This window comes from Urocitellus parryii, chromosome 2 (genome assembly GCF_045843805.1).
Source record: "Urocitellus parryii isolate mUroPar1 chromosome 2, mUroPar1.hap1, whole genome shotgun sequence".
Classification (NCBI taxonomy): domain Eukaryota; kingdom Metazoa; phylum Chordata; class Mammalia; order Rodentia; family Sciuridae; genus Urocitellus; species Urocitellus parryii.
The window spans coordinates 154,206,792-154,222,614 of record NC_135532.1 but is presented as its reverse complement, the minus strand read 5'-3'; the positions used below and the strand labels follow the sequence as shown (position 1 = coordinate 154,222,614).

The following is a 15,823-nucleotide window of genomic DNA, read 5'->3' as shown; positions in this document are numbered from 1 at the left end:
TTATTTTCTAAAGCAGTAAATTTTAGATTAAAATATATATGATGTCACAAGGCATTATTATGTATGATTATCTCTATTAAATCATTGTTCCATTGTAAATTTATGGAACAATGATTTAATAGAGATAATCATACATAATAATGCATAGTAAAAATGTCAAGCTGAAGAAAAAGAATTGACTAAAACTGTTTTTTTCTCCTGAGAGGAACCAGGCAACTATAGCCACAACCCCTTCCAGTTCCAAATTTCTGCCCCCAAACATGCCCATGTCCCAAGGAAGGATCGAAACCGATTGATCAGGACCCCCCCCTGCGACTCTGCAAAATCTTGCTGGGGACCCCAGGACACATTTTTCCCCTGACCTCTCCCACCAACTCTCTTCCTGGCTGCCTAGAAGCCTAGGCCTCAGTCTTGCCATCTTTAGTGTTTGGATATATGATGTGTCTCCCAAAAGCTCCTGCTAATAGAGGAATTGTCTAAGGTAAAATGATTAAATTATGTTATAACCTAATCAGTTCATCCTAGTTTGAATAGAGTGACTGAGGGGGATTACTGTAGGCAAGTAGGGCACAGCTAGAGGAGATGTGTCACTGGGGGAATACCCTGGAAGGGTGTGTCTTCCCTGCCACCACTTCCCTCTCTCTGTATGCTTACTGACCCACCCTGAGCTAAGCAGATTTACTCTTCTGGGCCATTTCTCCATCTTGTGGTGCCTCACCTTGGACCCAGAACAAGGGAATCAGCCATCTATAGACTAAGACTCTGAAACCAGGAGCCCCAAATAAACTTTTCCTCCTTTAAGTTGTTCCTGTTGGGTCACTGTGATACAAAGCTTACTAAAACATTTGGCAATGTAAGGTTAGTGATAGAATCACAGAAACCAGAATCACCATGGAGACAGTCATAGGAAACTAGGCTGTGACTCCCAACACCTGGCAGGTAATTCCCTGATGTCTTTTACCTCTCAGTAACCACGCCTCTCAGTGGTTGGGCTGGAAGCTGGAACCATGGGGAGGGACAGCAGAGAGATCAAGGAATAGCAGTTTGGGTCAGCTAACGCCAACAAAAGGCCAGATGCTCATCTGTGGAGGGAGGGAAACCTTGTCTATTTTTCTTTGGTTTTTACTAAACATATTTCCAAGCAATGATTGTCTATTTCCTGCTTTTAATTGATCTGGACAACACTGTGATTTTTACTTTGGCCTTTCCCTAGCATTTAGCATTTCTCCATTATTCTCTAAAATCCTCCTTAAGTAAAGAATTACAGAAGCAGATCAAGTCAAGTCCTACTGTGAAGCGCTTGGGGTCCCATGGGATGTAACAGTTAGTAATGCTGTGTAATAAATTATCTCAAGTTTTATGGATTGTGAATAAAAACCATTTGGTTTAAACACACAATGTATGTTGTTGTGGGTCAGAAATTCAGACAGGTCTCAAGGGACAGCTCATCTCTGCTCTATGGACTGTTGACTGGGGCAGCTGACTGGGGGATGAAGAATCAAGATAATCTCACTCATATCCAGGCCCTAGAAGGGTTGGCTTAGGTCTGGGACTGATTTCTCCTTCTTATGTCCTCTCTATCAATATATCAGTTCCTCTTTCAGAGTCTATCTCTTAAGCTACCTAGGGCAAATTTCCATACATGGTGGTTGGATTCCAAGAGAGTGAAAGACATTTAAGGATGACTGACACCCAGCTCTCATGTGTAGAGAGGTATGACTTGCTTTGGTCTGGAGTGCATCCAAGACCTCAGAAATTGTATAGTCTCTCTCGTCTCTCTACTCTCACGAGAATGACTAAGACTGGGACCTCCTGCTCTGTACCCTCAATATTGAAAGTATAGTTCATACAGAAGCAGCTGGGGCAAACCTGAGAATTTTTTGAACATGGAGAATCTCAGCCCCCCCAGGAGTCAGGGGAGGATATTGGTGGAAGTGGAATCACAGCTGTCATTAAGTGATGGCACTTTCAGCTGCAAGAGCCAATGTTGGAGCAGTGCCCTATGAACTGCTTTCTCTTTCACCAGGTGTTCAAGACAAAACAAGAAATCTCCAGGTGATTTCCCACCAGAAAAAAAAGAACACAACAGAAAGCCATTAGAAGAAGTAAAAGTGGGAAGGAATGCCCATGTTCATTAGAACTACAAGATAAAAGGGGTAGAGGGAAGCAGATTGTTTGGGCTAGATATGGGTAGGTTAAGGATAAGGTTTGTGCATACCCCAGGGGACAAGGAGACTTGAAGGTGATTCTAGCTGTCACTTGACCTTGAATCAACATCTCTAGCTCTGTAAAACAGAGATGGTATGCTCCAAATTCCTGACTATGTATTTCCCTTCAAGGGTGCCTGAAGGGTTTGGCAGAAAAATCCTCCAACTTTGCAGATGAGGGGTTGGTTGATGCTACCCTTATGTTATATCTCAAAGCCAATATATCCCAGAGTTTATTCTTTAATATCTATCTCTATCTCTATCTCTAGCTTTCTCCCTCTATCTCTGTCTCTGTGTCTCTCTCCTGCTAGACATTTGTTCCCCTGTCCTACGTCAACCTTCTTTCCAGTCCATGGAGTTCCTGTCCTGTCTGCCTGCCATGACCCCTCAAATCCAGCTTCCATGAGATTTCCTGAGTTGTCACTGAAAAAGCAAGTCTTTGAATGACCTCAGAACTCTGCAGCACAGTATAACTCCACCTTCCTGGGTGACCTGCTGAGGCCCACCCTCAGCTGACTCCCCTTCTCAAGATCTGAACCTTGCCATCCCATCCCCACAGCAGATTCTTTGAGTTCTAGCAGGTGAGAGTGCTGGAAGAGTATGTGTCTTCAACCTACAGCTTCTCTTCTTTTTTACTCCTTAATTGGTGCATAATAAGTATACAGAATAGTGCTTTCATTGTAGCATATCCATACATGCAAGTAACATAATTTCATTAATTTACCATACTGTTTTTGCTATAGCCGTTTCTCCCTTTCTCTGTCTGGCTAACCAATAGAGCCCACCCATTACACCCAGGAGCTCAAGATAAGCAGGGCACCTTCCCCCTTCTGTGTTTGAACCTGATAATATAGCATTCATGTTCCTAGGTTCAGCTTAGGAGGCAACTTGCTCTTAAAGCTTACCCTACCTACATGAAAACACTTCATGCCTCTAGCAAAACACTGTCTAATAGGCACAGCACAGGAAAACTGACACTTGAGCACTTGAAATGCAGCTAGTTCCAGATGAAATGTATGGATCAGTGTAAAATACATGACTTCATATACTTAAAAAGAATGCAAAAGAGCTTATTAATAATTTCATATGAGCTATATGCTAAAATGGGATATTCACGGATATTTTGGGCTATTATAAATGGTTTTATTGAAATTAAAAAACAAAGGAACTGTATTTCTTCCCTCCTGACACCTATATTCCCCTCCTGTACCTATCTTCTGCAGCTTCCAATAGTCTCCCTAAGTCCAACCAAAAGAAATTATTATCATCAGTTTTAAGATTTTGGATATGCTACCCCAAAACTCCTTAAGACATACACATTATCTATGTTGTCTATTACAATAGTTTAGATGAGTAATTTCCCCAAAACCCCATGGTATAATTTTTGGTCACCAACCTGTGGCACCTTTGGAGATTGAAGAAACATTAAGAGGTGGGACCTAATGGAAGGAAGTAAGAGAGTGCCTTTGAAGAAGATATTAGGATTATGGCCCTTCACCTCACTCTGTGCTGCCGTGAAGTACAAGGAATTCCTCTACCACATGTTCCCACCAACATGTATTATGGTACCACAAGCCTTTAACAACAGACTAAGGTTTTAAGCTTTGGAACATAGAGTATTTCATATAATTTGATAAAACAGATTTATTCAGAACCATCTTTGCAATGGCAGAGAAGAGCAAGGCAGGGGGAAATGTGGGAAGGGAAAGAGTCTCTGATGTCTCTGGCAGGTGGGGGGAAGAGGAGAGTCTTGGTGGATCCAGCTCCTGGCTGTAAGCCACACAGTGAAGCCTGAGCCAGGTAGCAAGTCTGACCTTGGAAGACTGGGGTCCGCTTTGTGACCTAAGCCAGGGCCATGCTGAGGGGATGCTCAGAGCTCAGGGTTCTCTGGCTGTCCATTGTCCTGTCTCACATGGGCATGTTCACTGGGGCCATTCTCTTGTGGAACCTAGGGGACCTGTGGCCTCGGATCATTGGAGCCCCTCTTCTAGGTTGTAAGGCGGGTCCATGGAAGCAGGCACGCAGCAGCACAGTTTCTGAAGGCAGGTGGCCATCCTAGTGAATCCCCTCCAGCCCCTGCTTCTCTCATCAGGCTGCCCTGGAGAGGTACCCTGGGAGGCCGAGCTGCCTCCTTGTGTGACCCACCTTCTAGGGTTGGGCCTGAGGTACGTCTGCCACTGGTGCCCAGGATCCTGTTGGGGGGCTAGGCTGGGAGGGGGTGTCTGCGTGGAGGAAGCACAGAGGAATGGCGGGAACACTGGCATGGGCGGCGCCCTTCTGCCCTGCCCTCTTGGCCTCTCCAGGCTGCTGGTGCTCACAGGGCAAGGCAAGCGCAGGCTCACTGGGGCATTTGTTGGGGTGGACACTGGGAGGATCCATCACGTGGCCTGGGCGAGGCCCAACCACCCGACGCACAGGCTTGACCCAGAGCGTGCAGTCAGCCCCCTGGCTTCTCTGGTGCTGGAGGATAAGGTAGGTACCCATGGCCTCATCGAATTGGCGTTTTGCCAGGGAGAGCCAGGCAGTATAGGGGTCATAACCCATGTCAACCATGATGGTCATGATGGCTGGGTCGGGCCGCTTGGGGAGTGGCTTGCTGGGACGTCGCCTGGGAGACGAGTCCTCGCCCTGCCTCAGCCATGGGTGCCCCATTACCTGCTCCAGGGTGGGCCTCTGCTTGGGGTCCACCTTCAGGATTTGCTGGATGAGGCTGCATGCTCCCTTGGACACGTGCGGAGGAAGGTCATAGCTTCCCTGTAAAATCTGCTTCAGCAGCTCATTAGTGTTGCTCGCTCTGAATGGCCTCGTCCCTGTCAGCATGAAGTAGAGAGTGACACCCAGGCTCCAGACATCGGCAGGGGGACCCTCGAATCCCTTGTCCTGGATGATTTCAGGGGCACAGTAGTGGAGAGTGCCCCTGAAGTCATGCAGCTTCTGCCCAGGTGTGAAGCTGGTGCTCAAGCCAAAGTCGATGAGCTTTATGTGGCCCCTGGCATCCACCACGAAGTTCTCAGGCTTCAGGTCCAGGTGCACGACACCCTTCTCGTGGCAGTAATGCACAACACGCACCATCTCCCTGAACACTATGCGGACCTTCTCCTCTGGTATGCCACCAGCCTTTGGGATGCGACGCCGTAGCTGTCCCCCACCTGCATGCTCCATGACCAGGTACAGATGGTGGACGGTCTCGATGACCTGGAAGAGCTGGATCATGTTTCGGTGTTCCAGGGCCATCAACCAATCCCTTTCACGCAGCACGGCCTTGTTCTCCATTGTCTTGGGCACTACCTTCACTGCCACCTCTGCCCCGCTCAGGAGATGGCGGGCTACTACCACCTGCCCAAAGCTCCCCGCCCCAATGATCCTCAGGACTCGATAATGGTCGGTGAGGGCTGACTCATAGCAGGAGCTGAGCCTCTGAGCCACTACACTACTCTCACTACTCTCTCTCTGCATCCTAAGCTGGAACACCAATTAAGGACACTAGCTGAAAAGCAAAATAACAAACCCAAACAAAACAAAAAACTAACAAACAAAAGGCAACACACAAAACAAACAAACAAACCCCAAATCAAAGAATCAACAGCAAATACCAACCATAAACACCAACCACCAACCACCAAACGTGCTAATTGGAAGTCCCACAGGTCACCACCAAGAGCTTCCTGTACTTATGGACAAAAATCCACCCACAGCCACTGTCTTATATAGCCGGTGTTTGAGATTACCTCACAGTGGCTCCTCGTGAGGTCAGAGCAAGAAATGACCAGTCACGACTGCCCATAGCCCCAGGGGTCATCTCAATGTGGGGGTGTCCAGGAATTTTTTGTCCTTCATGATATGAAGAAGAAAAGATCCCAGAAGCTCTTTGTTAATGTGGGCCATGCAGACTGATATTTACATGTTGAGAGATGAAAATCGGGAGGATGCTTCGATGGTGTTATCATCTGGAGTCTGAAAATCCATAGTAACTTTCAGCTTCTGAAGACCTCTCCATATCTACACTCAAATCATTCAATTCCCCTTTCCTCCAATTCACAATTGAAGGGGTCCAAGGGATGGGAGTGCTGCGCTCACATGGGGATGCTATAACAGAACATACTGCTCCCTGTGATGCTCTAGAGCTAGGTACTAACACCACAGGGGTTGAGTGGGAGGGAGGGTTCATCACCCCTTCCCCACAAGGTTCTCATCAGATTTCTTGATACCAACTCTGGAATGCAAAAGGTGGGGGATTGATATGCTCAAAGTGATAAGGGATCAAATACAGAAGCCTACAATCTTAGAACCAGCAAAAGTGTCCTTACCATTGGGGGAAGAATTGGAGGTGTTCCCACACACCTGGGTCTCTTCCTGCAGCTCTTACCGAAACCCCTTAGACTGGGTAATTTATGAACAATAGAAATTCACTTCCCACCCTTCTGGAGACTGGCAACTCCAAAGTCAAAGCACCTTGTTGCTGTATCCTCAGATGATGGAAGGAGTAGAGGTGTTGACCACATTCTCTCAAGCCCTGCTTTTGTTTGTTTGGGTTTGTGTTTTGTGTTCTTTGCACATACTGGCCATTGAACCCAGGGCCTCTGGCACGTCAGGAAAGTGCTCTGTCACTCAACTACTTCCCTAGGCCCCAACTTCTCTGTTTTGTCTTTTGTAAGAAATTATATCACTATGTTGCTCAAGTTGTGCTTCTGTGTGGGAGCCTCCTGCATGGGTGCCACAGGTTGAGAGCATTATAGCCTATTATAGTTCAGATGTGAGGTGTCCCATACACAGGCTCTGGTGCTGGAGCAGGAATATTCAGAAATGAAATAGTAGGATTGGGAGAAATGTAACCTTATCAGTGCATCCTACTTTGAATGGACTGACTCTCTGATGACTTAAGGCTGGTAGGGCATGTCTGGGGGAGGTAGGTCACTGGTGCCAGGCACTGGAAGGGTGCTTCATCCCTCTGATCCTTGCCCCACTCTTTTTCTGTCTCTGCTTGTGTCTCTGCCTCTTTGCTGCCTTCAGGTGAGCAGCTTTCTTCTTCTGGGATGTTCCCCCATAATGGACTGCCTTATCTTGGGTCCAGAGCAATTGTGTTGGCCATCCATGGTCTGAGACCTCTGAATCCATGATTCCCAGCTAAATGTTTCCTCCTCCAAGTTATTCTTGGCCGGTGTCATGGCCACAGTGATGGAAAAGCTCACTAAACACTGTCACACAGCTGGATGCAGTGGCACATGCCTGAATCCCAGAGGCTCTGGAGGCTGAGGCTGCAAAAGTGTGAGTTCTCATCCAGCCTAAGCAACTTTAGAAGGCACTTAGCAACTCTGCTGAGACCCTCTCTCTAATGAAATATTTTAAAAGGTCTGGGAATGTGGCTCAGTGTTTAAGCAGCCCTGGGTTCAATCTCTTGGTCCAAAGACAAAACAAAACAAAACAAAAACCACTGCCACATGCTTCTTCACCTAGTTTTGCAAAATAATTGTGTGTTTGTGTGTGTGTGTGTATGCGTGTTTAGAGGGATAAGGGGGGTGGTCTGGGAAGAGAAGCACCCTTCAGGTACACATCCCTTCCATGAGGTGGGAGTCCCTGGCCTAACCACCCTCTGAAAGTTCACCTCTCAATGTTATTCTGTTGAGATTGAAGCATCAGCAGGAACTTTGGAGAGACACACACATTCCAGCCACAGCACTTGATAGGCAAGAGCCCAGTGAGTTGGTCCCTACTAGATGTACCCTGTGTGAGGGAGTCCTTCAGGTCATCATTGGGCTAGGAACTCAGATCTCCATGAAGGCAGAAAAACCTCTGGTAGAGCAAATTCACGACCATTACAAAAGCTAGTGCCACTTCTCTTTTCCACAAGATGCAAGAGATACATGTAACAGAAAACCCCAACTCTATTCTATGGTATTAAACACACAGTACCTACACATGTAATATTGTGACATCAGCAGCTGAGGGGGTAGGGATGCAGAGGCAATTCAATAGCCTTCTCTATACTACTGAGTTTGCTCTGCTGCAGTTTCGTATCAAGGTGGTGTTGCTTTCTCACGTTATTCTTGAGGGGTGTCATGGCCACCCCACCTCAGGAACCACAAAGAAATATCTACAGGACCTACCCCAGTGAGAGCTATAAGTATTAAAATGTTTCACCACAAACATCAACTAAACAGGAGAGAAGATAGTCATAGAAGGACAAAAGTCACACCGAATCGAAAGTTGCTCTGCTCTCCTCATAGAGAGTTAACCAGACGGAATCAAGTGTTCACCTGCTCTCCTCATAAGGACGCAAGACAGGGTGATCCAGGAGCTCACGCTAGCCCCTCATGACTCCATCATGGGTAATTACATCATCATAATATCACTTCTGGAAAAAAAATCCATATACTTTAGTATGGAGTATTGAACCTACATGTGTCTTTGGAGGACATGTTTTAATCCGTAACATGTTCCAGTTCTACCTAAGAGTTTTTATCAGTGAATGTTGACTTTTGTCTTATAATTATTCTACATCAACCCATACCATTATATGTCTTTCCTGGCTTGTTCCTAAAGTGCTTTATATATTTGTATATATTGTATATTTGTATCTACATTCATGATGAACTTGAGTCTGTTCATGTTAGGTTTCCTTCATGGTTTTATTCTGGCAGTCTCCTTTGGTTTCATGGCCAGGTAATACCAGCTTCGTGAAATACACTGTGAATTATTTCCTATTCTTCTACTGCTGTTGAAACTTCTGAAACCATGAGCAAAATAAACCTTTCTTCTTAATACGTTGATTATTTTAGATTTTTGTCTTAGTGATGGAAATCTGGCTAACACATTGACCTATCTATCTCTTCCTCAACACAGATATTAACATACCTTTTTTGCAGTTTGATTTTGTTTAAATGTAATATATTTTGGATATTATTGTATCTTAATGAATATAGATATAGTTTTCTCTTTATCATAGTACTAGCATTATATAAATAAGTCATTGTTTTAGAAATTGCTTTTTCCCTAAATATTATACAAGCTTGGTTAGAAACTATACTGGCCTTTGAAGAATAGAAAATTCAACTTGCTTAGTTCCAATTCAATTATATGCAGAATGATATCTGTAAATGAAGCCATTCCCCACAAGTACAGGGATCTTAGATACTGTGTTCTGCCTCAGGGCTATTTTTAACCTTCAGAGTACAGATTTAAAAACACTTTCTATAAATATATATAATATTATATATATATATATATTATATATATATATATATATATATATATATATATATATATATATATATATATATAACAAAAACATTGAAAAAGCCAGTAGTAATCTATCAGGGAGAAATTTTCTCCCTTTTTACATTCATTCTGTACATGAATGTAAAAATGTTTTCATTGAAAATGTATTGAATCAATAATTTACCTTTATAATTTAATGACAAAATATTAACCTTTTAAGAGGATTGCAGAGCCAGAAAAAATTCTTGCTCAGGGGAAGTTCCTGCATCTGACCAGTCACTGGAGTCGTAGTTACTATCCATAGACTTTGCCTGTTGCTTAATAGTCTGAGATTCTTGAGTCAGGAAGTGAATTCCTGAGATAAATAGTCTGTGGGAATTGCTTGAGTCCTTCCCAGATTCTTATTTGGAAATCATCAGAAGTTACTTAACATCGTGGAACCTAGGGATGGAATCGATCTTGAAAGTTTACTCAGTTCCTAAGCATGTATGTCATGAATCCACAAAGTCAACACCTACTACCAGAGCTCACATGCCAGTGTAAATAGCAGAGTGTGAGTTCTGCCCTCCCCCAGACATGTCACAGGAGACCCACAAGCTGTCTTGCAAAGATCTGGGTTCCTCAGTGACAGCTTTGATTAACACAAGGTCTACTCCTCTAATTCATTAAGCCTGGGAGTCTGTTTCTTTGAGTTTCTCAGACATTGCTTTCAATTTAATGTTTCTTCTTTACTTGGAAATTTAATTATTCCACAGATTTTATTGAAAATATTGCTAAAACTTATACTATGAACTTTATTATGAAGGATTACAGATACGGAAGAATAGCTTAGTGTATCTGAAAGCATATTTTATTTGGGGAGAAAAGAATGAGCCTAACCTAGGCTGGGGAGAAAGGTCAGTGGTAGTGTTGCCTTGCATGCACAAAGTTCTGGGTTCAATCCCAGCACCACCACCCCTGCCCCGAAAATCTCTAACTTGATCAAAAAATCGATGAGTCTGGTGTCTGAAACGAGTCCTCTTTCCATTAATACATTCTTCTTGATATTCTGTTGACACAAACTCTAGAATTCTGTATGGCTTCTTTCCCAGTAAATTTTATTGCATGTGCATTCTACTGACCTTCAATACCTTTCTATCTTACAGTGAGATCTTATGAACTCAAAGACAAGAGCTGTGCCTTGTTAAAGTCAGGATTCTGTCCTCAGGATAGTACCCCCTCCCTGTCCACAGTTATGCTACATTTTTTTTAAAAAAAAAAAAAGTTATTTGTATGACAGTCACTTCATCCAGAATTCTCTGCTGCAGTGGCCTGCCTGACTACGTCTCCTGATGTCAATGACCACGTTGCGCTCATGAGAGATTGCTATTCTCATTAAGCACTGAACATAGACTAGAGCTTCTTTCTTCCTTTCTTAACATGTTACCTTGTCCTGGTTGTAAATGATTTATTCCTAAATCTACCTGAGTTACCAAAATTATTTTTGAGGATTTTTTTTTATAAAAACTAAATCTTTTTTCTGGCCTTGTAGTCATTTTGGGGGCTGACAGTGTTATAAACAATGAAATTGTTATGGTTTGTTTGGGTATGGTTGAGTGTCACCCAAGGGTCTCTTGTGATTGAGTGGTTCCTCTGCAGGCTTTATTGAGAGATGATGAAAGCTGACAGGCAAGTCCTATCTGGAAGCCCCTGGGTCACTGGTGATATGACTTGGAGGGAACATCAGACTCTCCCTCTGATTTTGTTCGGTGAAGTATGCTCTTCCTCACATAGGGCCTCTGCTAGGATAAGATGCAATTGAGAAAGTGAGTCTTCTCTGGAACTGAACCAATATAGCTGCCAAGTTCTTCAACCTTCAAAACTGTAACTAAATAAACCTTTTCTCTTTATATATTAGCTACCTCAGGTATTTTATTATAGTAATACAAAACTGAGTGGTTCAGTATGCAAGAAAGTTATTCTTGATGCCTTAAGTAGAGTGACCATTTCTATTCTTCTTGCCATAATACATTTAGTTTAAGACACTCAGCACTTATCACATTGATATACTAATTGACTGTCAAAAATTCTGTCCTATTCACCATTATAATCCAGTGTCTAACATATTGCCTGACGTGTCAGTTTTCCATAAATATTTGCCAAATGAGTAAATGAAACTTGGAGCTGAAGAGAAAGAACAATCACAGAGAATGATATGTGAATAAGCAGCAAGCAATAGAGATGTAGCATAATCACCACAGAAAATTTCTCCAAAGTTGAGTTTGTATCAGAAGTTCATCTGACATATATGCATGAGTAAATTATAAGTAAATGTGGCTATTTATGGCAACGAGGTAAGTGGTAATGGAATGGGATAGATCCTGAACCAGAGAATGGGATAATTTTTCACACACACACACACACACAAAATGTGTTATAAAGAACAGTTGGAGAAGGAATATAAATACACTTCATCACAGATTGTTTCATAGGCATTAACATGCAAGATGGCAAAATATATTTAAAGAGCATATAATCCTATGTGCCGTTTGTGTGTGTATGCATGTTTTTTTGGATTAATGGCTTTAATGAAAAGAGTATTATATAATGTTAACTCCAAAATGAAGATGAAAACAAAATGGACAAAAGAGGCAACATCATGACCAAAACAAATTGGTTTTTTTAAAGTGGATGAAGTGAAATATATAGAAGGAAAACATCTCAAAATATCAGCAGTATGTTTGGTGAAAGCATTATGGGTGACATATTTTATACATTTGAGTATTTCCTAAAATTTTATTTAATAAGAATATACCATGTTCATAATTTACAAAACTTCTTTGTTTTTTTTCCCATAGATTAATTTAATGATGTACAATGTAGTTCTCCCAGCAACTGGACAGGTTATAAATCTGTTTCTTTTAGTAAGTATAACCTTAACCATTGACTCTTTCAACACAACAGAACAATAATATTAATCTTCAAAATTACTAAAACATCAATTACAAGAACAGCCTTCCTCTTAACTGGTTTTTAATTTTTAAATTTCTATTATGAGCATTCATTTGCAAAAAATCTTTGGATTGTAATAGTTTTGGTAATGCATTGTTAATGTTGGCCAGGGGCCATGGCCCAGGCCTGTAATCCCAGAGGCTCTGGAGGCTGAGACAAGAGGATCACGAGTTCAAACCAGCTTCAACAATGACAAGGTGCTAAGAAACTCAGTGAGACCCTATCTCTAAATAAAATACAAAAACAATAGGGCTGGAGATGTGGCTTAGTTATTGAGTGCTTCTGAGTTTAATTCCCAGTACACCCCCCACCAAAAAAATCATTAATGCCAAAACCAATCATATTGTCATATCTTTGAGATAAGTTAATTATTATTATACATTTTTACTTTAAGATAATTGAAGGCAGAGACATGCATTTTTTTCACTTCTCTATAACTAGTGTCTCTAAGAAGAAGGTGTACCAAAGTAGATGGAATTAGAATCCTCATCTATTCTTTCCATGTATCAATGTACACTCACATATATGTAAATACAAATCATAATGCAAACTCACATACTGCTAAAGTCATATATGAGTCAGAGTTAGTTCCAAAATAAGATGAAGTATATAAATGCAGTTTAGTTGGGCAAATTTACTATACAAGACCCAAACCCACACTTTGAATATATGTCAGATGGAAGACCAAACAATGTATCTGTAGGGATATATATCATATATACTATTATGGTTTGGATGTGAGGTATCCCCTAAAAGCTCAAGTTTGAGACAATGCAAGAAAGTTCAGAGGAAAATGATTGGGTTCTGAGAGTATTAACCTCAGTGAATTAATCCTCTGACAGGGATTAACTGAGTGGTAACTGAAGGTGGGGGGTAAAGTATAGCTGGGGACACATTTATATATTCAAGGATCTATCTGTATCATAAAATATATCTCTCTGCTTTTACTAAAATATAGCAAGGGCACTTTCTCTGCTCCCATAACTTTTGTATTTTATATTATGCACATTTAACTTTTAAAAATACAGTTGCCAGGCAAGGGGTTTAGATCAATGTTAGTATATTTGCTTAGTAGATGCAAAACCCTGGTTTGGATCCCTAGCAATGCTAAAAAAAAAAAAAAAAAAAAAAGGAGAATAGAGTTATAAAAGCTTTAAAACCAAATTCTAAGTATTTGTATGAAAGAAACAACTATTAGTTCTAGTTATAATATCGTAAGTAAAATCACAGATGATATGATTTTAGATAAATGTTAATTGAAAGATGGCCCAACTTATATTAACAGAATATTGCTCAGTAGCAAAATTACTAGAACATCAATTACAAGAACAGCCTTCCTTTTAATTAGTTTTTAATCTTTAAATTTCCATTATGAGCATTCATTTGCAAAAAAGCCTTGGATTATAATAGCTTTGGTAATGCATTTTCTAGCTTCAATAATTAAGTTTCAAACCCACAAAAATTAATTGAGTTTTATCATGGAATTTCATAGAAATTAGTGTTTCAAAATGTATAGATGAAATGATGTAGTATTAAAGTTTATTTTTTAGATTGAATTAGAAAATGCATGAATATCACTGTATCATAATCAACCCATGGGAGAAAATATCAGAATTTACTTTTAATTTATGTGATGAATATGATGCAAATTTCATTAAATCTCTTTTATAAAGTATTTGACAATTGGGGCTGGAGATGTGGCTCAGCGGTAGTGCGCTCGCCTGGCATGCGTGCGGCCCGGGTTCGATCCTCAGCACCACATACCAACAAAGATGTTGTGTCCGCCAAGAACTAAAAAAATAAATATTAAAAAAAAATTCTCTCTCTCTCTCTCTCTCTCCCCCCTCTCTCACTCTCTCTTTTAAAAAAAAAAAGTATTTGACAATTGACTAATAAATAAATTAACCCCCAAATTATAGACTTTTATGACCATAGAAGTTTGTTGCCTGCTCTCATAACAGCCCGATTCTGACGTTTATTGTCCTGTGTAGGTAACTTCCCTTCATGAGGTGATTCAAGGACCCAGGCTTCTTTCACTTTATATCTCTTCATCTCTTGTCTTGGAATTCCTCTGCATGTATTTGGCAAATAGGAAGAAAAGAGCACAGAGAAGGCATACTTTGTAAATATCTGTATTTCTACCATTTGAAGAAATTAACTGAGTGAAAAGTCAGTTTTCTATATATGCTTATACTTCTGATTTAAATTGTTTTACTGTAAGATTCTCACAATTTCCATCACTTTGCTTTAGATTTGACCTAACTAGAATAGAGGTTTTCATTTAATTGAATGAGTATTATAATTTTGACCTTTACAAAAACATTATTTTGGAATGACTGAAAATTTTCAAACATGCTGAAGTTACAATTCATAAAGGATTAATTTGGAAAACACCTTAGAAAACACACAAATATTCAAAATAACAAAGTATTTCTCTTTTCTGTCCATTGTCAATTTTTATTCTATAATTGTTATCATTCAAATACTTAAACATTATTAAATCAGCTAGGTTTGCATTTGGTTACATTCAACAGAGAATATGGCCTACTAGGGCCTTGTCATATGAGTTTCCTGTTTTTCCCATATGAAAGTTGTCTGAGGCAAGCAGTCCAGATTGGCACGACAGCTTCATGATGTCATCCATTCCCCAACTCTTTATCTTTCTGCCCATCCATTGTAAAAATGTGGTCTTTCATCCTCATGGATGCAATGTTTACCCTTTACCTATGGCCATCACATCTGTGTTCCAGGCAGAAAGCAGTGGAAAACGCAAATGGAAAAAGTGCTTTGTTTTAGCAAGTTTTTGCCATTTAGAAAGCAATACCTTCCCGGTATATTCTTCCTACATCTTAGTGTGTACCATTGGGTAACATAGTTAGCTCAATATACTATAGCCTCAAACAAAAATCAAAGAGTTCTCTGAGGAAAAAAAGGAGTCAAACTATCAGCAGTATGTTTCATTTCTTAAGAAATACATCTAACATTTTAATAATTATTTTAAAAATTTTTTAAATTTTTTAAAAAACTGTTAAAGTCAAGACAAAAACACATGCCCTTTGTTAGTCAGCTTTGCGTCACTGTGACTAAATATCTGATCAGAACAATCTAGAGGAGGGAAAGTTTATTTTGGCTCACAGTTTCAGAGATTTAGTCCATTGTGGGCCAATTCCATTGTTCTGGGCCCAATGTGAGGGGGAGCATCATGGTAGAAGGGCATGGCAGAGGAAGCTGCTCAAGACTTGGTAGAAAAGATGAACCCTTCCAGGGCACAATCCCAGTAACCCACCTCCTTCTGCCCTGCCCCAACTACCTACAGTTACAATCCAATTAGTCCATTTCACCTAGGATTAAATGATTAGGTTACAGTTTCCATAATCTAATCATTGCTCCTCTGAACTTTCCTGCATTAA

At 41.0% G+C, this 15,823-nt stretch overlaps 1 protein-coding gene across 1 annotated transcript; it reads right to left on the bottom strand.

Annotated features, from left to right (window-relative positions):
* Positions 1–4,355: 4,355 nt before the first annotated feature.
* Positions 4,356–5,663, bottom strand: LOC144253417 (sperm motility kinase X-like). Its single transcript, XM_077795518.1, has one exon. It carries the CDS (start codon positions 5,661–5,663, stop codon positions 4,356–4,358), a length of 1,308 nt encoding a protein of 435 aa, XP_077651644.1.
* Positions 5,664–15,823: the final 10,160 nt, after the last annotated feature.